At 42.1% G+C, this 24367-nt stretch overlaps 2 protein-coding genes and 1 long non-coding RNA gene across 7 annotated transcripts; all 3 read left to right on the top strand.

The window, feature by feature from the left end:
• The first annotated feature begins 6817 nt into the window (after positions 1–6817).
• Positions 6818–8391, top strand: LOC115672098 (uncharacterized). Of its 3 annotated transcripts, XR_008816917.1 has the most exons (4): positions 6831–6966; positions 7326–7386; positions 7497–7803; positions 8036–8391. It is a non-coding gene; the product is annotated as an uncharacterized LOC115672098 (long non-coding RNA). The 3 variants fall into 3 exon arrangements; XR_008816916.1 differs by lacking the exon at positions 7326–7386 and having other exon boundaries at positions 6818–6966; XR_004004685.2 differs by having other exon boundaries at positions 7326–7803.
• A 2934-nt stretch (positions 8392–11325) lies between these two features.
• LOC115670621 (protein LNK3) lies at positions 11326–14614 on the top strand. Of its 3 annotated transcripts, none has more exons than XM_056312853.1 (6): positions 11326–11492; positions 12202–12563; positions 12928–13162; positions 13271–13396; positions 13481–13629; positions 13970–14119. In XM_056312853.1, exons 2-6 carry the CDS (start codon positions 12211–12213, stop codon positions 14007–14009), a joined length of 903 nt encoding a protein of 300 aa, XP_056168828.1. In that variant the 5' UTR covers positions 11326–11492; positions 12202–12210; the 3' UTR covers positions 14010–14119. The 3 variants fall into 3 exon arrangements, with proteins under 3 accessions (XP_056168828.1, XP_056168827.1, XP_030447789.1); XM_056312852.1 differs by having other exon boundaries at positions 11327–11492; positions 12162–12563; positions 14073–14614; XM_030591929.2 differs by having other exon boundaries at positions 11328–11492; positions 14073–14614.
• A 4882-nt stretch (positions 14615–19496) lies between these two features.
• On the top strand, positions 19497–20824 carry LOC115671284 (cytosolic sulfotransferase 15-like). Its single transcript, XM_030593195.2, has one exon. It carries the CDS (start codon positions 19542–19544, stop codon positions 20565–20567), a length of 1026 nt encoding a protein of 341 aa, XP_030449055.1. The 5' UTR covers positions 19497–19541; the 3' UTR covers positions 20568–20824.
• The last annotated feature ends 3543 nt before the right edge of the window (positions 20825–24367 follow it).

Here is a 24367-nt window from a genome sequence, read left to right as displayed (position 1 = left end):
AGACTCCGATAAATGGCTTCAGGCCATGAAATCCGAAATGGACTCAATGTATCAAAACAAAGTTTGGACTTTGATTGATCCATCCGAAGGTGTCAAACCTATAGGGTGCAAGTGGGTTTTCAAGAAGAAAACTGATATGGATGGAAATGTTCACATCTATAAAGCACGGCTAGTAGCTAAAGGTTTCAAACAAACTCATGGTATTGACTATGACGAGACCTTTTCGCCAGTGGCCATGCTTAAGTCCATTCGGATTATCCTAGCATTTGCTGCATATTATGATTATGAGATATGGCAAATGGATGTAAAGACAGCTTTCCTTAACGATTCTCTATCTATTTATACAGCCTTATTATCTAGCGGAATTAAAAGAAGTGGGTCGGGCTATTTGGACCCGCCAAACTGTCCACCTTCAATCGTACGTTTAATCGTTATCTCATAACGCGTACGACCGCATAGATAATTTAAATAGGAGAATAAATTAAAATATACTTCTTAAGTAGATCAAGGCGCATAGACAATATTAAGTCCGTTCGCTATTGTGTGCGACCCTGTAGGTTCACTAAATATTAGCAGTGTGCCCAAAACTCTTTTGGCCCACAAGTCATAAGCGGTCTCTAGCAACACATTATGACTACCTAAGTATAGTGAAGATCGGTTTTCCGACACAACCTAATCCACAACTAATATTAGAGTATCAACCTTGATTGATTCTTAGGGCAGACCACTAACAATCTCCCACTTGCACTAGAACCAATCATATAAACTAAGTCTCTTTGTCACTTGATTTCCGAGTTAAGCATAAGGCAGGACAAGTGTCATCCTTATATAGCTTAAACTCATTTTCCCGATACCGCAGTTAGACTATCAAAACAAGTAGTTGACTCTTCAACTCACTTGAGCATGGCCATGCATTTCACAGTCTCAACTCTACGGGAGGCCAGGAAATCATACCCTCGTTATATGAGAGGGACAAATCCCATCTTGTCTACTCACATCACTCAGCACGCTTCATGACATACCCAGCCATTACCTTTATAATCACCTGTTACGGCTGACGTTTGGCAATGTTAAAGCATGCTAATCCACGTCTAGGAAACCATGGCAGACTCAGGTCAAAGGACTATACTCTATAGCTGTGATGAGAAATACTGATGACATTATATAACAATCCTACAGTATTCTCATAGCGGGTCGGTCCAATACAATGTTCTCCAACATGTATTCCATGTGATCAACTTTATATCTCTATATTCATGACCCGTGAAATTTGGTCATCAGTTGACTCACATACTAGTCTCAAACGCCATTTGCGTCTCAATGCACAATGGCAATTGACTAGGGACATTTAGAATATTAATATCCACTCTATTAATAGAGTTTCACAATCAAATCACGTATTTGATTATCTATTAAGGATATTCAATATTCAGGGGATAAAGATTTCGCATTCAATTATATACTCAAATTAAATCGAAATCAAATATAATATATATATATTTTATTAACGAACAATGAAAATGTATATCACATATACTCCCACTCACATCAAGACCAATCACTAATGTGTCTAAGGCCTAAAGCGTTACAATGACGCTCATGCTTAGGTTGTGGAAGAGCCTTCGTCAAAGGATCAGCTGTATTCAACTACGTTGCAACTTTGCACAACTTGACATCACCTCTTTCAATGAATTCTCGAATGAGATGATACTTCCTGAGTATGTGTTTGGTCTTCTGGTGAGACCTAGGCTCTTTACCCAAAGCTATGGCCCCATTGCTGTCACAATAGAGGTCCACTGGAATCGAACTAGTGGGACTGATTCCCAGTTCTTCTATGAACTTTCGAATCCAAACAGCTTCCTTTGATGCTTCTGAAGCAGCAATATACTCACCTTCTGTCATAGAATCTGCAAGAGTTTCCTGCTTGGAACTTTTCCAGCACACCACTCCACCATTCACGCAAAAGACAAAACCTGACTGCGATCGAAGGTCGTCTTTGTCGGTTTGGAAACTAGCATCAGTGTAACCATTTACAGTGATCTGTTCCTCACCTCCATAGACTAAGAATAAATCCTTAGTTCTTCTCAAGTACTTAAGGATATTCTTGACAGCAATCCAGTGAGGTTCCCCTAGATCTGACTGGTATCTACTTGTCATGCTCAATGCATAAGTAACGTCAGGACGAGTGCATACTGTAGCATACATGATGGATCCCATAGCTGATGCATAAGGAATCCTACTCATGCGGTCTCGCTCATCTTGTGTTGAAGGACACTGAGTCTTGCTAAGACTTATGCCATGTGTCATCGGGAGAAAACCTTTCTTGGAATCTTGCATATTAAACCTATTGATGACTTTATCAACATATGTACTTTGACTCAGTCCAATAAGTCTCTTAGATCTATCTCTATAGATCCTGATCCCCAAGATATAGTTTGCTTCTCCCATGTCCTTCATGGAGAAAAATTTTCCTAGCGATGTCTTAACTGACTGAAGCATAGGAATGTCGTTTCCAATGAGTAGTATGTCATCCACATACAACACTAGAAACACAATTGCACTCCCACTAGACTTCTTGTATACACAATCTTCTTCTTTGTTTCTAATGAAGCCAAACTCTTTGACAGTTTCATCGAAACGAATATTCCAGCTCCGTGATGCCTGCTTCAATCCATAAATATAACGTTGAAGCTTGCATATCTTCCTAGTGTTATCTGGTGATGTAAAGCCTTCAGGGTTGTGTCATGTACACATCCTCCTCTAGTTTTCCGTTAAGGAAAGTCGTTTTTTACATCCATTTGCCATATCTCATAGTCATAATATACAGCAAATGCTAGGATAATCCGAATGGACTTAAGCATGGCCACTGGCGAAAAGGTCTCGTCATAGTCAATACCATGAGTTTGTTTGAAACCTTTAGCTACTAGCCGTGCTTTATAGATGTGAACATTTCCATCCATATCAGTTTTCTTCTTGAAAACCCACTTGCACCCTATAGGTTTGACACCTTCGGGTGGATCAATCAAAGTCCAAACTTGTGGATTAGGTTGTGTCGGAAAACCGATCTTCACTATACTTAGGTAGTCATAATGTGTTGCTAGAGACCGCTTATGACTTGTGGGCCAAAAGAGTTTTGGGCACACTGCTAATATTTAGTGAACCTACAGGGTCGCACACAATAGCGAACGGACTTAATATTGTCTATGCGCCTTGATCTACTTAAGAAGTAGATTTTAATTTATTCTCCTATTTAAATTATCTATGCGGTCGTACGCGTTATGAGATAACGATTAAACGTACGATTGAAGGTGGACAGTTTGGCGGGCCCAAATAGCCCGGCCCACTTCTTTTAATTCCGCTAGATAATGAGGCTGTATAAATAGATAGAGAATCGTTCTCTGTCTAGGGTTTTTCGACAGAGTATCGAAAAGCAAAAGGCGTTCAAGAAAAAGGAACTTCAAGATCTTTCGCTAGCACGTGGATCGTTCAAGAATTCCGTTCATGTGTGTGGATACCGGTAGAGGCGCAACACTTGGGGCGCTCATCCAGACACAATCAGTTGCTGATTTATCTTCGATCTGCAAAAGGTACGTATCGAAATTCCTTTCCGATTTCAATATACACATGGATCTTGTCTAGGGTTCTATATTCCGCTGCGTTATTTTTCGTTGATGAACCCTACAAAGGATTCCTCATTGCGCTGCAGAATGTGCAAGGTCGTGCATCACATCGTGCGTATGGTGTTACCCAGTGTTTCCCCACTCATCCTCTTCGACGTCTTGTGAGAACGACCTCCAAACCAACTGCCGCTTTGATGCTCTTGGATTTTCCCTCGATAGTGAATGTGTAATCTACAATCCATCTAACTATACAGCGGGCCACTACGTAGATGAACTCGAGAGATTTGTGTCCACACCATCAAGCTGATGAGTCAATCTGATTCTTGTGAGGGTTTGCAGAGTGTTCAGTCCTCATAGAGTTATCACTACGTGGATTTGACATTCAAGCATTCTTGAACTATTAGACAATCGGCTTAAGTACAGTAGCTAAACGATGACAATCACGTGGTGTTCTGTAGATTTCAAATACACTTTGAAAACTTTTCTTTAGAGCTTGTAATTTCCCTTACATTATCATAAGCTGAGTTTGGTCATTTGGATTCTTTTGTTGAATGGGATAAGATTGGATATGATATAAATTGAATAGGATAATAATGGGATCTGTAATATCTTATATGGCGTTTGGTATATATCGGACATGGATATAGGATAGCGAGAGCATGGTAAGGCGACTACACTGTCCATGAAGAAACCTGCCGCTCTCGACCACCGTCGACAACGCATTTGCCTTCACACCACACGCCGACGACATCACCCAGATCAGGCGGGGGGGACGACTTCCTCCAGGAATTCTCTAAGAGGCTGTGGTTCCTCGCCGGCCCCGCCATCTTCACATTGCAGGGCAAATCTCAGGCTCCTCATAATCAAGTCATCATCATCCACACATTTCTTTTGGCCGAACCTTCTCTTACCGGCTCTCCCCCATATTCACCCCTTCCTCCTACCTTCTTCTTCGCGGCCTCGTCCTTCTCGCTCTCCATCTTCTGTAAAGAGTCCGCCACCTCTATGTAGATCCCTTGTTCAAAGACCCAAATCGAACCAAACCCCCCAATTAAGCAACAAGCCCACATCAGAGAAATTTCAACTTGAACCAATTCCTGCACACATATGACCCAACAAAACGAAAACATGGAAAATGAAGAGATGCCTTAGCCGATATTAGTGTCACCCCCAATTGTGAGAGTGAAGAGACCAATGAAGGCAATAAAGAGAACAACTGAGACGACGGTAGACACATTGTCGCCGCCGCCGCCGGACGACACTATCTCTTGTTAACTCTGCAATGGATATAGTGTGATTGTCGTCAATGCAGGGAACCAATGAAATTGCTAATCCATGAAAAGATATCATTTGGGTATTAAGGAATTCCGAATCGATCATGTCAATTCTGCAATGCCACTTGACAACCCCTTCAGATTGAGCCTCTCCAAATTGAATCAGGAAGAGCTTTGAGTCTGTTTCGCCGAGACCCTGCAAAATGTATTGCTTGCTTATCGAATCAGCAAGAGCTTGGGGTCTATAGCCCCTAAATAGGCTGAGACACCACAAGTGCTACTCAACTTTAATGTCGTATAATACCGATTTGCTCTTGGCTTATTTGGACAGCTCTTTATCTTAGAACCGCAATCGAAACTCACTCCATGTCGCTAGAAGAAAAGAAGTGCCGCCATAGTGTCTTGACGGCGAGGGAACTTCGGCTACATTTCTTCACAATTTATCTTCCGACTTGCTCTAGACTTTAATTTTCGGCACTTGCTCCTGTTTGGACGCCGTCCGCATTAATCGCAACAGTGCCTCATCTTCGGGAGGCCTCACCAGGGGTATGGTGTTGAACTTCTTGTTTTAGCAACCTGTTCACTTCTCGTTTGGCTCCGTTCGTCCACAGGGTGTCAGAGTTCTCACCATTCTCATTCCACACACCATCTAACACCATAAAAAAAGTACTTTTTCCTGCTAATTGTTTTTTCTCTCAGCTGAGGTTGCGATTGGGAACAACTTTGCAAAGCTCTTTGGACCTCTAAGGGCCGGTTTGGTTCAGCAATCCCAATGCTCATTAGAGAAATGCAAATACCTTTAGATGAAAGCCACTTTGGGAAATGAAAATGGCGTTTGGTAAAAAATCATTTGAAAGCTATTTAAGAAAATGCAATTGTGTTTGGTTATTTTTTTACAAATGAGCTTTGGGAGGTTTTTTTTTTTAAAAAAAAAAGTACCCTTTGGATGAACAGTTCCGGCGAAGGGCTACAGCCGCCGGCTAGCCAAATCCGGTGCCGGGGGCCGTCGCCCGACCTCAGGCGACTGTCGCCTGAGGTCGCGCGACCCCAGGCGGCCGTCGCCTGAGGTCGAGCGACCCAGGCGACCGTCGCTTAGGTCGGGGCCTCCTGAGTTCGCACGACCCAGGCAGAGACGGCCTTGGTCGCGCAACCCCAGGCGGCCATCGCCTGGGTCGCGGCCGCCTGAGGTCGTGCGACCCAGGCAGCGATGGCCTGGGTCGCGCAACCCTAGGCGGCCGTCGCCCGAGGTTGAGCGACCCAGCGGCCGTCGCTCGGGTCGCGCGACTCCCGGCTGACGGCCGCTCGACCCAGGCCGATCGCCGCCTGGGGTCGCGCAACCCGCACGATGCCCGAGGTTCCAGCGACCCCAGGCGGCAGTCGGCGGTGTCGCGCGACCCCCAGGCGGTGGTCGCCGGGGTAGGGCTAACCCTCAGGCGGCGGTCGCCAGCCGCCGGAGTTACTATAAGGAGAATGAACAGTTCCCGTGAACAGTACAAGTTGCATTCCGAAAATGAGCATTCCCAATGGACCTTCCAAGATGCTTTGGCCAAATGAGCATTGGAAATGCAATTGCATCTCCCCAAAGTGAGTAAAAAATTTACCAAACACCATTTGCATTTGGCCAAGGGACTTTAGAGCCCAAATGAGCATTGGAAATGCTGAACCAAACGGGGCCTAAAGGCCCTTAGGCAAATGCTAGTGTGTTCGGCATTTATTTTTGGGAGCCCGTTTTCCAAATGCTAGCATTTTCAAGGCCTTAAGCTCAAGGCTCCCCTCACCTGCTTTGGCCTTTTGGCTTTCTCGACATTCAAAAGACCAGAATCAATGAATTTTTTGCATTTCCAATCTCACCCTCACTCACTAATCATAATTCCACATTTACCCCTTAAAAGCAAAACGACCAGGGCTCTCTACTTCCTTGCCTCTCTCCTCCCACGCCCACGCCCACTCCCAGCGCTGTCGCTTCTCTTCCTCTTGCCCAACGCTCACACTATCTTCCTCGCGCCCAGCGCTCGATCTGGGCTGCCTCCAACTGCCTAGGGTATAACTGAATATCTTCAGAAACCTCCCAGGTACTCCCTCTGTCCCTCTCGATGCTTGATGCAATTTCTTCGTGCGAGTGCGTTGATTGTATTTGCTATGTGGATTTTATGCAGTAGTCAAGCTCAGGGGAATTGGAGATCTGGTTTAGTTTCTGGCGAAATGTCGATAATTGCTTGTTTTGCGTAAAAATACTTGAATTACCATCCTTAGTGTCGCCTCGCCTGGGCTGCCCGAGGTCGCGAAAGATCTGGGTTTGCTTTGCCTCGCCGGAGGCTCGGTCAGGAACACGCGACTTAACGCAGTCCTGCACGCCATTATTTGTTCGATTTGGTCTTCAACTTCGATTTTTCTGAAATCTGGGTTTTGTGGGTTGTGTGTGTGTGTGAAGGCAAGTATGAATTCTCCATTAAGCACTCGCCTTAAGGAGAATCGAAGATACGACTCTTCAGGTTTCTGGGTGGACCTTGCTGAAGTTATGAATTCTTTAATTCTTTATGAGTGGATCTTACTGAAGTTATGAATTCTCCAATTCTTTCTGGGTGGGTCTTGCCTTACGAAGAATCGCATACTCTCACCTTAGTGAAGGCAAGTACCTCTTCAATTCTTTGGAAGGCAACAAGAATCGAAGGCAAGACCCTTTCTCTCTCGACTTCAACTTTGATTCAATTCTTCTGAAGTAAAGTATGAGTTCTCCTTCCTGTCACTTTATTTATCATTCATCTTTTCATATGTATTATATATGGAGGTTGGCCTTCCTCAATAATATGGTGGGTCGTTAATGGCACTGGACTCGCAGTTGATGATCTACTAGGTGAATAGTTGTGCATCAATGTGAACTGCAGGAGATTCCCACCCCATGGCGTCAAGTAAGGCTTTTTTTTCCCTCCTTGTCTGTAAGAATTTGACCTGTTTTTATTTCTCTCAGTTGCTTCACTCTGCAATGGTTCATCAAAGCAACACTTAAGAGTCATCTCTAGCTTTTCTATCCTGTACTTTCTCAAAGATGTTGGAAAAGATATTGCTTTGTGTCTCTTTATTTGTGTTAAGTTTTACTAGCTTTGTTTAGTTCACTGTTTTGAGCTTGGATCATTGGTGCAGATGTTTGACCCACCGGAGAAACACTGCTGTAAAAAACAAGATTCGTTGGTGTATGTGGGTTATTCCTTTGGATGATGTTCCGGATGCTATCCTTCACCAAATTAGGGAGATTAGATTGTGCATGATGGTTATGAAATAAAATGATGACAACAATGACCATAGAGGAGGTTGGAATTGTGCTTGTGGGACAAGAAGGTCGAGCTGAAGGACCCAATTGTTTTGGATATTCTTGATATGCAATCAGGTGACTTTAATAAATCGATGCCGACTGTGCTTCTGGCAATTTATTGGTTGGGATGAAATATTCAGTCTCAGAGTGTATACCTTTCGAATGAAGTTTTTATAATTTTCTGCAATTTAAGCATGTCAATTTCTAGTTCGAAGGGTGCTTTCCAAGAAAATCGTGGATTTACTGATATAGACTATCGAGAACAAACTTGTTTCAATGAAAGGTTGAGCTTCTTTAACCAATTGAACTTAATAGATGAAATGGAGTTCCATGCCTGCTTCAATTGGACAGCTTTACTTTTTCACATCTCTCTCTCTCATTTTGCTGATGTACACAGTGTAAGTCATGCTGGATCTTACTGTTAAACCACCAACAAATTTACAAACAAAAATGCCACTAGCTCTTGAAATGATTTTGACAGGGGGAAGTTATAAGCTTCTTGATTAATGATGGCAGGGCGAAGTTACGAGATAAAGATGCCACAGTTAGTGATTACGATAAAGACGCCACAATTAGTTGGTTGTTATTTGGACTATCAAAATTGGAACCACAGCCTTTCCAAGCCGAGTGTTTTTCTTCCCGTCGCAACTTGCAAGCATGGATGTGAGAAAGATGCATAATTTTTCTTTTTCGGCCCGTGAGAAGATGCATGAATTGGTATAATATATCTTTTGCATGGTATTTGCAGTGCCAATGACAACGAAGTAACAGTCTTGTTTTGCGAAAGATCCATGTATGTGACCATATTTATTATAATGAAATTAATCACTTTTTATTTGAGAAAGGTCCACTTTGAAGTGATTTTTTATTTATAAATTTGTTAATATGCCTTTTTTAGATTACTCTCAATGCGAAAGTATAAAAATTACAATTATTGTTTTTGTTTTTCAATGTTAAACAAATTAAAATTAAAATAGTTACACCAAAGGGCTTTCCAAATATATATTTACCAAATAGCATTTTCTCAAGGTTGCTTTCTAAGGCACTTTTCAATTACGGTTTGCCAAATTGTTTTTGCATTTCACCAAACCCATTTAAGTTAAAGGCTTTTGCATTTCCCTAAAGGCTTTCCCCAAAAGCCAAACCAAATGCACCCTTAGTCTGCAACGCACCAGTGAAAAACGCATCTTGTTTCGCATCCAATGTGTTAGCGACAATCTTCTTCACATCACAATCATCAAAGGCGCATAACCGAGTTATTTCCTCGAAATAGTTTTTGAACATTTTTTTTCATTGTATATGAGTTTAGCCAAAGTGGTCTTACCCGAACCTCCTATGCCAACGACTGAAATTACAAGAGGATTCATTTCGCAATTTGGATACAACAACAACAGTGAGCCTATCAATTTCCTTTGCCAACTGAGGAATAAGAGAAATCTAAATTATCTAATTTCTTCTTACCTATACTCTGTAGTGGGTGACCAACCTCGCCAAGATTGGAAAACCTTGACGTCCCCGCATTGCCTCTTTCCTGAGTTGAGTGCCTGGCATCGCCTCCCAAAGCGAGACTTCAGTGTGGGAACTCATTGAGCAAGTCTTCGGCATTGTAAGCAACCGTCTTTTGAGTTTCGGTAGCCAATCCTGATCTCATGGTTGTGGACTTGCCTCTCGTCCGCATCCTTAAGTGCAGATCTTGAGCTGCTCTGTGACACCAGCAGTGACTTTTCCAAGATTTTGGAGGGCTGCAGAGGCCGAATCCCTGGCGATTTTCTCGATGACGGTGTAGAGCGGGAGACGAGAATGAGAGCAGAACAAAGCCAAATTTTGCATTTTATTGTAGTAGGAACGAGATGGAGCACATCCTTCAGCTGGTCGAAGCTAAATTGTTTGAATTAGAGCATCGCAATCATCTAGGATTCACAAATGATCTTTCCCAACTTACTTAAGGAACAAATACGAACGAGCTGCAGATGAAGCACAATTCTAGAGGGTTTGATAGGAAAAGCGAATCTTCATAGCTAGGAAAGACAGGAGCGACCCGATAATGGACATCAAATAAGGAAAAACTGCAGTCCCTGAAGTATTGTTCGCTCGTGCACTATATTAACCGACACGGTGAGAACAAAAACATGCCTATGCTCATTTATAGGACCTTAATCGAAAAGGAGCAGTTGACGCGAACTCTCTTTCATGTCGGTCTACTTGGACAAGAAGAAGAAGAAGGGGGAGGTGGAATCCACAATGAAGTAAATGACCCTGGTGAATGAAAAAGAGATTTGAACGTGTGGCAGAAAGGCCAGTTGGGTTTTGTTAAAAACCAAACATGGCAAACAAGGATAAGGAGACACCGAGACAACTTTATTGGGCCTCCACGAGTCAAAGCCCAATCGGATTTCTTTGACCCGCCCGACCCAGCTTTTGACCTCTTCTTCCCCCCGGGGGGAACCAGAAAATGACGCCGACCGCTGCGCCCGCGCCACGTGTCGCCCCCGCGGGGCGCCGGAGCGATCGGGATTGAGCGCCACGTGTCGCCCCGAGCGGGGGGCGCCGCGCGGTGACTTTTCGGGGTCGTCGCGTGCACTTCACCCCGGTCACCGGAACCGCAGAACCCCTCCCCAACACACCCCACCCAACTCTCCCCTTGTGGGCCCCACAGATTTCTGGCATTGAGGGGGCGGGGCCCGCCGCTGGCCAATCAGGTGGCAGTTTTAGATGGACTGCTCTCAGCCACTAGTCTCCCCCGTTGCTTCTCCGCCGTGCAAATCCAAGATCTTTTCTTTCTTTTTCTTTTAATAATTTTGACTGGGACTTTTCCGTATTTATCTGAACCACAATAGCTGGAAATATAAAGGCTCGCTCGCACTTACCCCTCCTTATAATAATAAGTTGTTATCAAAATAAGATTTTATTCATTTAAACACTAATAAATCAATTCACGCATTGTCTCGCATGTTCGTGAAATATATATCATCCAGCGGTCGAATATATATATGGAACATAAAACAGTTGGTTAATTAATTATTTGGAATATCTCGGGAATTAGAAAATTAAAATTAACGTAGACGATATAAAAAAGAAAAAAGAAAAGAGTGGAAATTATAAAGTGCGGAAGCTGAGTACTACAAGTAGCCGCCTCTGCTTCTTCTTGGCTGAAAACAAGAGAGAAGAGCAGAGCTTCATTCGTAGATCTCAAGCTTCCATCGCCCTTGCGCTTTCCGTCTGAGCCCGGTTAAGCTCTCTAGTTCAGGAACCGAGTGTCTTGCTGCTCTCTGTTTCTCCTTTGACAAGGTAAGCTTTGGTTTTCTTTGGTTTTCGTTCCGTTGTTGAAGGAGCAGCTAAGGCCGTGTTGTCTGAGATCGTGCCAAAATGTTTGTGCGTGCCTTTGACCTCGTGGTTGTGTGAAGGAGGAAGAAATTTGATGGAGAACATTGACCTGAGCTTTTGATGGTTGTTTAGACTAGCTATGAGGGTTTTGGTGAACCAGTTTTATGGAGACCGTGCAAAAGCAACTCTTAATTCTGATCCTAGGAGTACCCACCGTTCTCATGCTTGCTGCTTTGCGTCACTTGTCATGTTTGGGTATTTATTGTCATGAATCTGTGCCAAGTTTTTGTTCTTCGGCGAGGCTCGATTGTTTCCGTCAATCACTCTTTCAAGAAATATCTTAAGCTTGATGGTTGCATGGTCATAACCATGGTGATAATGGATGGTGGAAGGAGAAAAGAACAAGTTGTAGTTGCGGTTGCACATAATCGATACGCGACACTTTAATTTCGACATGGTGAAAATGCAAAAACTTAAGGCACACAACAAGTATGAAATAGCTCGTTTCCACATTTTCGTCAGGTGAGCTGTGATGACTGGCATCAACTAGTAATTGTATTGGTGAGAGGACGAGAAGTTGCTTGCATCCTGTTTTCTTGTTTGCGGTAGTTAACATTTGTCTCGAATTTACAGACCTTTTGAATTATGAACTTCACTCTGCAATTTCATCCAGATAAAACTGATGGACTGGTATTATGGGAACGGCACCAATGTTCTTGTTGTCCCCAAGGAACAAGAATTCTCAGATCGGCTCCCATCGCCAAACAGTTGGCATCATTGGGGAACATATAGCTGCCCAACTTTTGGATCCCCAAACAAATTCCTCGTTACCGGTGATAAAGAAATCAAATTAAATATGATGAGTTGCAGTGAAGCAGAGATGCAACTTTCGCCTCGCAATCGGCACCATTCTAGCGCATCCAGCACATGTGAGGGCTTGTCTAGCGGGCCTTTTCATCGGAACGTTCTTTCAGTCGACATGCCAGATTGCCAGATTGACTTGGCCAAAGCAGATCAGACGGACGACATTTTCTTGTACGAGCACTACTTATGGGATTAAGATACTTGATTTGATGCATGTAGGAAACCATGTAGCTCTTCAAATTCTGCCTGGTCTAGTCAATTGCTGTTGATTTTATCCATCTTTAGAAGTTAGAGCATAGAAAATGTAGAAATATTGGACAGTTGCTGTGTTTTGGTTGACACTAGAATTGACTTTGATAGACAGAGAACGAGCTAATACAAAACCATGAAATCAAAATTGGAACCTTCTTGTGTAAATTACTGTTGACCTGTATAGAGCATAAGGCATCTAAAACTACTTAAATATCTTTATAGGTGATTTTGCTTATGCGAGCTTTGAATAGTGTCTCCTGATGCTGTTGATTCTTTTATGCAGAAATTCCTTATTTGTAGATTCACCGGGGAATGAAACTCTTGACAGAGCATATTGCTGGTGTCCTTCGTGCAACCATGGCATGTTGCCTGCTGATGATTCATGCTTAAAGGTGATGGATTCTCGGAGTATCTCAAGGAACAGTTCCCCTTCAATGTCTTTTGAAATTGATCAAGGAGTTACCATGCCACAGTTTGACTGGTGCAACATGGAAGACGACAATTTTCAACCAACAAAGGTGAGATTGTCCCCATTTTATCAGTTGGAAGCTATGGCAAAGTCCAAGACTTGCATTTCTTGCTTCTGAATTTCTAAGCTAATAAATTACAAACTGTTTTTTTGGAAGGCTCTGGCCCAGCTGGTGAAAATTCCGTGCCCATCTGAAGAATATGGAGTGTGTCAACCCATGGTTGAGGAAACAATGTCAACCGAAGAGTATGTTTTGTGGGAGCTTGAAACGGTGATGGCACAGGTGCAAACTCCAAAGCTAAAATATTTTGATTGTGATCTCTGTCTGTATAATAGTCTATTGATCTTATAATATAAATATGGACAGTTAAGTGAGAAAATGCGGATATGCTTTCGAGATGCTCTGTATCGCCTTGCTGATAATTCGAAGCAGCACCCTGTTGAAGCGGAGAGTCATAGTGGAAACTCCAGCGCAGAAAGGTCCCCACTGTGGACACTCAGTGCTAAAAGTAGAAGGTATTCTTTCTCACTCGAATGCTTTTGCATGAGTTGTTGTCTTTCTTTTAGAAGGAGACTATTTCTTCCTCTTGCTACGGAGGTGGGTAGATGAAATCTGATCTAAACAGATCGGTGACCGGAAAAGCCTCCAAGGACATGTGAATAATTCAATCTTACAATCTAAGTGAGAGTGCCGAAGGCATGGTTTGTGTGGAGTTTTGAGCGCTTGTCTTTTGGCCATTGTGACATAAGACCCGACTTAGTTCATATGACTTTAATAGGAGCAATACTTTTTAAAGTACCGATTTCCATTATAATTAGCTTAAAGGAGGATGATATTCAATATCTTGACTTTCAGTGTCCCCTGTTACGTGGAAACTTTTGTCAAGACAAAATGATGGCACTCTTGTGGTGATATTCCATGCGGCAGTAATCTCTAACCAGGACTCCGATTATTATAGGTCGAGGAATTTCGCAAAGGAATCAGAGACGAATGTCATTGACCGAGCCATTGCAAATATAATGTTTAACAAGATGGACTTCAATCTACAAGATTCTACTGCCATTGGAGCAGACAGTTTCAAGCATGACATCATTGGAGCTTGTGATCCTTATACCCCGAGATGGTCGGATGATTTCGAGGTTCCAGTCTTCGGAAAGAAGTAACCGTTCAAGCAACAGTAGACTGGCCTGAACTCTCCTCCGATGCTGCGAATAACCTGGTGAAATCGTGCATGCCAGATATGACATTGGTTTATTCATAGTTTCAATGATGGCAAAGAGATAGGGGCTGGTAATAGGAAACAGCAGGACAGCACGTTGCTTTTGCGTTTTCGAACTGTATATATTGAGGTACAATAAACTACGAGTCTTGCTACAGGCTTTCTGGGACTAGCAAGTATGTTTTCGGATGAGCCAAGTTCCTGTAGAAATTTCAGCATGTCTTTTATATTGATTGTAAAGTAGATCTCAGACTGAAGGGGCATCATAATTCCTTTTGGTATCCGGTGCTTCTCTCGCTACTAGAAATGGGATCAATTAAAGACAACATTTTAGGGATGGTCAGCCAATGCCCATCCCTAAGAGTCAGTTTCAGCGACACAAGGAGCACCCTTCTCTAGTCAGCCAGACGCTAGCTATTAAATTTAGTGGACATGTTTGAACATTTACTGGCCCGTCCATATTGGGTTGCCCGTCCATATTGGGTTGCCCATCCAACAGAAACAAGTAAATTGAAAGCCCAACTCCAAATTATATCAGTCGTCGTTTATAGCGGCCAGCATACAAGCGACGACGGGCCACAGACAATAAGCAGTCTCTGGTGAATAGGGACGGTTTTTTCATCTTTTAATGGCGGATTTGCCCATCGCCTGTTGTTATTTTGTCTCTTATTAGTGTCTGTAAGTATGGTTTCTGCTTGACCTTTTGGACATCTGCTTATATTGAGTCTTCATAGCAAGATGATAACCTCCGAAAGTGGAGGGTGATTCCACATTGACGAAAAGCTATAATCTGCGGAAGAAATGACAAGAAACAGAAATTTTTTTTGTTAGAATTGGTCGAGTGAAACTTCCTTAGATCTTGCTATGCAAAATGATGTTGTTGTTGACACCAATAATTAATTAGGATGTTGATAACAAAATAAATTAGGATAATGGAGATAAATACAAAATTGCATAAAGAAACACAGGCTCATCGATGAGAAATGACACAAGCCATTAGTTTAGTTGCCGAAGATTATAGCACTAGACAGCTGTCAAATACTAAATCATGCTGGCAGGAAGTTTTGAGTGTTCAAAATTTGAAAGGACCGAAATCGAAGAGGGAACAGTTGCTGCCCGAGAATCTTTCCTGCAGATTATCGACGAAACCTTTTAATTGAATGAAGTCCAGGTCGTCGAAGTCATCGACAAGAATAAAAGCACATCGCTTTGTACGAGATCAATGACGGTTAGCTGACATAGAGGGTCAAATGTCAAGACAAGGAATGGATCGATAACGGTTACCTGACATAGAGGGACAGGTGTCAAGACAAGGATGAGTTCGATGACGGTTACCTGACATAGAGGGACAGGTGTCAAGACGAGGACGAGGTCAAATAGTAGTTACTTGAAGACAAATTGACAAGATGTCACAGAGATGAAGGATAGAGATGAGATCGATGACAGTTATTTGACGTAGACTAACAGGTGTCGTAAGGATAAACGATGAATATGAGATCGATGGCAATTATTTAACGTGGACTGATAGATGGCACTAGGAGATGGTTACCACACTTACAATATAAATACCTTCCGATAGCTAGTGGGAGCCCTCGAACACACAATCAAAATGTTGTCTTTTTATCTTTAAACTTTTCACACTGTACTTTTAGTTTCCTTAGTTGTAGTTATCAATGTTTTAATTCTAGTAGCAGTGTAGCATGGTATCAACGGAGTTCGAATGTAATGCTGCCAGTCAGTAGCTGGTCAGATTTGTTTGAATTGATTATGAAGTTTAAATTGACTATCGATCGAATCTTGTCACGACTTGAAATTATACTGTTCAATTGAAACAAGCAAGTTTCTTTTTCTTGCCTGGATATCTTCTGTCCAGAATCGCCACAGAACCCGATCCTTTCTCACAAAAAAGCCGAAGAACAATGTTCGGTGAATTATATTTTGTCGCGGGAGTAATTCCGGCGAAACGGTTGTGCTCCACATGAAGGGGAAAATGTCGTGCATAGTTAATTGGTTTGGCAAGTTGCCCGGTAAGTGATCATGTCGAGTCATGGGAAGGGGCTTGCGATTATAGTGTTTTGAACATAGACTATGCTAGTTCCTTTCTGCAAACCTCTCTGCTGGTGTTACATACTCAGTTTTTCTGTGCTACAAAACAGAAACGAAGTACATACTCGACATTTCTGCTTTCTTGATGGAAAACGAACCCTATCAAGCCTGTTTTTGTCCGTGTTGTAGACACTAGCAAGATCATGGGACCACAAAACTTTATGAAGAAATCTTATAAGCTGGGATTTTGTAGATGTTCATAAGTTAAAGAAATGAGACGGGTCTGCTTTTGTTCGGTCCCAGTGGGAGCTAGTTGTATCTGCCCTTCCTCTAAAAGTCAACTCATTTGTTTGGTAAGGCGAGAATATGCAGCCCAGCTGCTTTTCAACCTCCTCATGATCTTCACGGCCAAAACAATATAGAGGAAAACACACACTCGTCTTCACTCATATTTAAAAAAAAGAAAGAGGAATACCCATACTGTGTACTCTGGTAATATGTGTGAATCAATAATTAGTTGTGCCACTTATAATTATTAATACAGTAAATTTGTACCGAATGCTACAAAAAAATCGGTCATCACTGCGTTAGTAACGTCATTGATCATTGTACAAATTTTGTTATTGTTAATAACAGAAGGAACTGATCCAAATGTTGACACATAAATTTTGGCTAATCAATTAGGGGCTGCAGCTAAGGAGCCCTTGTAGGATCACCGCGAAGTTGCTCCATCGTGGCCTGCTCTTTGAGCCCCACCGCTGGCACCAACCCTGCTTCCTAGGACCTGTTGCCGTTGCTCCGTCCCGTGAGCAGCGCCGCTGCTCCAGCACTAACGACAAAATAGCTGAGCCGAGGAGCCTTGTCTAATCGTGCATTGCTGCGATTCTCCACGACCAATGACGATAGACGAAGTTGCTACTTTGCCGTCCTGCTACTCGACCGGTTGAGCTGCAGCCCTCCACTACGACGGCGTCGAGCTTGCTGCACCATTGCGCCTCCCTTTCCATGTCATCACCGATCCCCTACTGAGTCGAGAGCTAGTGTTCTATTAGCCAACCCTTAGGTGGTTCCACCCTCCAGCAAGGCCGTGACACCAACATTATGAAAATAACCAATTCATAAGAGTGATAGTTGTCTCTGAAACGATTGATCAACGAGACTCGGAAGACCGTTAATATAGTACTTGAAGAACTCAAATAAGAGAATGAAACTCAGAAGATGATCCCCAAAGAGAGACCACAAGAATGATGATCTCCGTTTGCTCCTATAAGAGTGAGTATAATGCGAGTAATACATCAGCCGACTTCAACGCATTCATCGCCTCTCGGGTTCGCGGTACATATCTCAATGTGAAATTCAATTCCAGTGAGATGGTCTTCATGTATCGTTTATATTTTACCAACGTAGTATGACCTATCGAGATATCCATAAGAGATTTTGGCATGGAAAAGCAACAATATAATGCTATTTCCTTTTGGCGACCTCCCTCCGTCTTGCCCGGACCACCTTCTTTTGGCAGCCATACGATGCATTTCCTATGCTCGTGTTGTCACTAGTTTGACATCTGCTTCTCGCTGTGCTTTTACCCAGAAAAGTGCATGGAAAAATTGGACAGGTCATATAATCTGCATGTCACGTGTATGGTTGACGAGAAAAAGGATTGATAAAGAAGCGATTACGGACAAGATCTGCCCCGGTGCAGATCCATTCAAGTGCCAGAGCATCGTCTTTCCATGTCATTTTGTCTCGTTTCACGGGGAAGAAAAGTCACTTTAGGGCAAATGGGTACATTGACTAGTGACCAAAAGGGAATTGACCATCTTGTCAAGTGGGGCATCAGCAGTCGCAACATATTACAAACTGTTCCCGAATGATCAGGGGGCGAAATTTGCCAAAAGTATCATTGAATACTGGAGAGGTTAAATTAATTAAGTTATAGTAACCGAAGTTCTGTACACGTTATGTAATCAATAATGTCTGCTTAAGAAAGATCTTTACTTGATGTGTAATGTGGTCCCTAAACTTTTAATTTGTTCAACGTGATTTTCGAACTTTTGGTACATGTTCAATGTAATCCCTAAACCATATGAAAATATTCAATGTTATCCTTCTATTAACTCCAGATTAGGGATAAATTTGAACATTTTCATATAGTCCAAGGACTAAATTGAACATTTACCAATAGTCTATAGACTACATTGAATAAATTGAAAATTTAGGGATCACATTGCACATTGGGATAAAGTTCAGTGACCACACTAAACAAATTAAAGTTCATAGACCACATTACATAGTGAGCGAAAGTTGAGGGACCATTGTGTCATTTTCCTTATTACAAACGATTTCTGAATGATCTAGGGGGCAAAATTTGGCACCAATATCATTGGATACAGGAGAGCTTAAAATAATTTAGTTACATTAACCGAAGATACCAGTCATGTGATCAATAATGCCTACTTAAGATAGATCTCTACTTGACGAAAAACCCTTTTTTTAAGATTAAGGTGCATTGAATTTAACATGTCATTGAATATGCTAATAACACAGTAAAAGTTGACAGTACTTTCAAGGCATTTGTTAAATTTCACGTTTTCAATCATGTTGTGCAAGTTTAAAATTTGTGTGTAGTATCCTAAGACGAAACCGTAATATAAATGAGCACAGCTCATTATCCACGTGTCAAGTTCAACAGTAGCATAGCAGAGGAACCGTTTCCATATATATATATATATATATTGGTCATAATTAAAGGCTTTTCATTAATAACCAGAGACAGATGAACCCTGTAACGGGGTCTCAAAACAAAGCAGTTCAGTGAGGGCCTGCGGTGGACTAGTCAACCAGTGTTGAGAGAGCTTTTTTTTTCCTGTAAGCCTTCGCTATCCAGTCCGCCACTCTATTTCTATTTCTATTACAATATTGGAGCTTAATATTAGAGAAAGAAAGAAGCAGTTCACGAGCTTCGCAGATGAGGGCCCTCTGTTCCCACGGCAGTTTCTGCGAAGCTTCCATGTTGTTGACTAAGGTAAAGAAGTCTGACTCCAAAGTCATTTTATCACCCGCCCGAGACAAGAGGAAATGAAGGGTACCGTTTCCATATAAGTACGTATCAAATCGACCATTTCTGCATGCCATTCACAGCCACTACCACCACCAACAAAAATGGCTATCACACAGTCCCCAAAGAAGCAATCAACAACTGAAGGAGTTGAAGACGATCAAGATCTGAGCAATGAGTGCAAGGACTTGCTTCTCTCTCTCCCCAAAGAAAAGGGGTGGAGAACAAGACATATCTATCTCTTCCAAGGGTTTTGGTGCCAACCCAAGGAAATCCAATCCATATTATCATTCCAAAGACATTTCCAAGCACTAGACAGTGACATAGTCCTCTCCACCATCCCAAAATCAGGCACCACGTGGTTGAAAGCACTCGCGTTTGCCATTGCAAACCGTGAGAAATACCCAATCTCGAAGAAGAAGAGCCATCCTTTGCTCACTTCAAATCCACATGATCTTGTGCCTTTCTTTGAGTATAAGGTCTATGCAAGTAATGACCTCCCTGATCTCTCAAAATTCCCTGAACCTAGAATCTTCGGTACCCACATCCCGTTTTCGGCATTGGCTGACCCCATAAAAAACTCCAAATGCAAGATTGTTTACATTTGCAGGAACCCATTTGACACTTTTGTTTCTTCCTGGATCTACCTCAACAAAGTGAAGCCGGACTCACTGCCCACGTTCCAGCTGGAAGAAGCCTTCGAGATGTACTGCAACGGCGCCATGGGCTTCGGCCCGTTCTGGGACCACATGTTGGGGTACTGGAATGAGAGTTTAAAGAGGCCCGACAAGGTCATGTTCTTGAAGTATGAAGAGATGAAGGAAGACATCGTGTCCCACTTGAAAAAGTTGGCCGTCTTTCTTGGGTACCCGTTTCCCGTCCAGGAAGAGAAGGATGGTGTGGTTGAAGATTTAGCTGAGCTGTGCAGCTTTGAGAAGATGAAGGAGCTTGAAGTGAACAAATCTGGGAAATCGATCATGAACTTTGAGAACAAGAACTTGTTCAGGAAGGCTGAGATTGGAGACTGGGTCAATTACTTGTCCCCACCAATGGAGGAGCAGTTGTCAAAGGTTTTGGAGGAGAAGCTGGGAGGTTCTGGCTTAACTTTCAAGGCGGCAAAAAGGCCATGAATCAAACCGGTAATCTCACAGATCATTTTGTGCTTGTATTTTCTTTGTATTTCGTCAAGGTTGATTGCCTTTTGCCATGGCAAGAGAAGAAGATATATCAAGGTGATGCAGACATCCAGCCAACGGCACTGCAAGCGTGAATTTCATCTGCTAGGTTTCCTAGTTTCTTTTCCTCGGCTATGTACTGGGTTTACCCGTTGTGTCTTCCAGGTGTTAATGTCAAGGGTATCAGATTATGATAATTTGATTATTGGGTATGTTTTGTCGGAATTTGCCTCTCTGCGATGAGATACATTTCACCAAAAATTGTTCTTCAAATTTTATAAAATGAGACGGGTTCTATGGCGATTTCAATCATAAAATATCACAAGTCACAAGGGAACCAGTATTTCACTTCAAACGGAAATTAGAGTACACATATTTTGTCGGAATTTAATCGAAAACAAAGCCTGAGAACATAAAAAGCAACGTCGGAATTTAATCGATGACGAGTCACCCAAAAACTACATACACGCCAAAATTAATCGATGACGAAGTATCTGGGAACTATAGCCATAAATAGTGGTCTTTAGTAGACGAACACCGGTATTTATAGTGTTCACGACATAACTACCTGTGAGCAATTCTTTTGTAGTTTTAACCATGCTTTCACATCTCCGAGAATCTTGGTTCCATATGATCTTAGCTCCAAGTGATTGTTCCCTTCCCCGGCTATATGTTACCACTTTGAATTTCATGCGAATTAGCTTTATTCTTCTTCCACGATTTGCTGGACTGAATTTCAAATTTGAATACCATAATTAAGTTTAGCACCCTCCAGACATTCAGTCTTCAGTTGGTTTCTCAATCGGTAATCATTCAATTCCTTTCAATTAATATCCTTGTGGACCAACTCTGTTGTGACAATCAGCAACTAGTTGCTATCGTGTATCTACAACTGGTCCATGGTCATCAATGCATCCCAGACGCTATTTGTTGATCCCCTTTACTCACGCCTTAAGTTTTTGCGCAAACAGAGTACTATAATAAAGATGAGCCGCATTCACATGTTTTGATTTTCTTGGAAAAAGAAACCAGTGATCAGTAGCCTGATTTTGCATTGATGATTTAATAGAGTTAAATTTTGTTTCAAGATCTCAATGTCATGCACACAGTTACATTAAGTAAATATGTCTACAGTAAATACTTTAATTACTTATCGTGGATGTCTAGGCCATTATTCCTAGAGTAAAAACCTAAAATCATGGATAACTTAGGTCAGCCTTTGTCTCTTTGATAGGATTAGAATCACCGAGACCATGAAATAATTAATAGCTAGCTTTCTCTCCACGATATATCTGCATGTCCTTGTTAATCCTACAAAACCAAATGATCTATTGCAGCTGCCTGAAATAGAGGAAAAGTGTCAGAAAAGTTGTACACCTATTGTATTAGTATAAATTTAGTCCTAAACTTTTTGTGTGTGTAAATTTAGTCATAAACCTTTTGACAAAATGCCAATTCAGTCATTCCGACTAATTTTGGTTGAATATTGTTGACATGGATGTCTGCCGGCCTACGTGACATGATCGGTGCTGACATGGACAGCTTTTAATTATATTTTAGTATTTTTTTGAATATTAAATTATTTGTTCTTTTTCTACTTTCTTTTTCTTTTTTTCCTCCCCTCGCTTCTTCCTCTAGTCGATCGAGAGGTCTCGCCCTTGCCAACGACAGCGTAGACGAGCCTCGCTAGAGGCCGCAAGGTCGCCCGACCATGGCGAGGCTCGACCCTCGCCGTCGCTGGTGAGGTTCGCTAGCCTCTGGTCAGTCTTCGAGGTTCGACAACCAGCTAGAGGAAGAAGGGAGAGGAGGAAGAAAAAGAAAGAAAATAAAAGAATAAATAAAAAATAAAATATTTAAAAAATACTAAAATATTATAGAAGTTTTTCACGTTAGTGCCGTTCATGCCACGTAAGTTTGCCAGTATCTATGTTAGCAATATCTTGCCAAAATTAGCCAGAAGGACAAAATTGGCACTACGTCAAAAGGTTTATGACTAATTTGGCACAAAAAAGAGGTTTATGACTAAATTGGCATCAATGGAATAGATTTAGGACTTTTTTGGTACTTTTTTTTTTCCCTAAAATGGAAACATAAATTGTCACGCCCCGAACCTACGAGCGCGTCAACATCCTTCCATGGTCGTCTAGTTACGACGTCCTAGGACGCATTGCCATTCTTTTTATCTTTCAATTAAACGTATGCAGAAGCGTACTCAAACTCCTCAATAACACTGAACAAAGTGGGATAGTAAGGAAAACACTTTGAGATACGAAACAACAAAGCCATTTTATAAACCTTTCATTAACCCCAGGAAGATTCCTAAATACAAGCCTTATCAGAAGGCCACTTCCTAGCAGACCACACATACAAAAATGGATTGGGTGGTTGAGCTAACTTAACTCCTCTAACCAAAAGGGGGTGGCCAAAAAGATGGGCCATCCAAACCCATCACCCAAGCTGATGGTATCCAGGAGGTGTCTTCGGATCGGACTCCATGTCATCTGAATCGATCTCTAGATCAGAAACGGTTCCATCCGGAGGGTCGAGATCCATAGGGTCCCAAACCTTCTCTCCAACTCCACCATCAGGGGGTTTGTCAAAACCTCTAATCATAGCAAACATCAGAGTTAATGTTTTGCTCATCAACTCTGCAACCTATTATGGTTCAATGACATTAGTGTCGTGTTATACCTTCCTTCATACATAATTCTTTTAACATCTCCGAGAAGAACTCCATTCTATTGTCAGCTTGCATATGCTTGATCGTTTTACCAGTTTCCTTTCGATCAAATCTTTCAACTGCTTATTCTTAACAACTACATCAAATTTTTCCCTCAACACCTAAGTCTTCCTCGAGTAATCATCCACAATTGTTAACATAAATTTGGCACTCTTCCTCAAAGGAAACCGCGATAGCCTATGAACATCCAAGTGTATTAACTCTGCGATCTCCGTAATTTCTTTGACAGTTGCATTGAACTGCATTTTCTGCCATTGATCTAAGTCACAACACCTATATACATTTAGTTTGCTAGCAATATAACTACACAACAAATTCCTTTCACTTATAACCTTCTGGCTTCTCTCGCTAATGTGCCCCAAAAGCATACTCTCGAATAGATGCGCTCAATGTCTCCACGGCAAAATTTGTTACTATCTCACCTTGAATTTCATACATGGCATTATGCTTGATTCCTTTCATTATTACCATGGCACCTTGAACAACCTTCAAAGCTCTACTTTCTAAAGTTGTGACATCCTCAATCCGACGACGCTTAATTACGTATCATTGGGCCGTTAATCCTGGACAAGTGGACACGAGCCAAGCATTGGAAGCTCAACGAAGGCCTGCGCCCAAGACAAGTCCAATGGACTTGTTTGGCCTTGTTAGGCGCCAAGCAAGAGGGTAAAGCCCATCTTGCCCACATTTGACTCTTTGTTGATTTTTAGAAGATTTCACATTAAGGTGCCATGTGCATGAATAGTGTTATATGTTTAGTAACCTATAGTTTAGCATTTAATGCACCTTCTAGAAGCTTTGTTTGGGGAGAGACCGAAATTTGGTCTTGTTTGGAAAAGGTCGGGCGCCACTTTGGGAAAGGAGAGGAAGAGATCAACTCAGTTGGTTTCTAGTTTGGTTTTCTTGGTTAGTCCCCAATTAAATGCTTGAGCCTATTTTGGTAGCCATGATAGCCTGAGAGTGAGACTTGTTGAGGAAGCTTGCAAGATGACCTATTGGCCATGAATTTGCTTGG

This window comes from Syzygium oleosum, unplaced genomic scaffold (genome assembly GCF_021117445.2).
Source record: "Syzygium oleosum isolate NSW1041296 unplaced genomic scaffold, Sole_v2.1 Sole_v2.07, whole genome shotgun sequence".
Classification (NCBI taxonomy): Eukaryota; Viridiplantae; Streptophyta; class Magnoliopsida; order Myrtales; family Myrtaceae; genus Syzygium; species Syzygium oleosum.
This window is presented reverse-complemented; position numbering and strand designations above follow the sequence as displayed.

Bases quoted from the DNA above. Each gene is read 5' to 3' on its own strand.
- LOC115670621 (XM_056312852.1), top strand. From the start codon at position 12,211: ATGGACTGGTATTATGGGAACGGCACCAATGTTCTTGTTGTCCCCAAG. The intron at 13,397-13,480 runs GTGCAAACTCCA...AAATATGGACAG, and splicing joins TTGAAACGGTGATGGCACAG to TTAAGTGAGAAAATGCGGAT. The intron at 13,630-14,072 runs GTATTCTTTCTC...CGATTATTATAG, and splicing joins CTCAGTGCTAAAAGTAGAAG to GTCGAGGAATTTCGCAAAGG.
- LOC115671284 (XM_030593195.2), top strand. From the start codon at position 19,542: ATGGCTATCACACAGTCCCCAAAGAAGCAATCAACAACTGAAGGAGTT.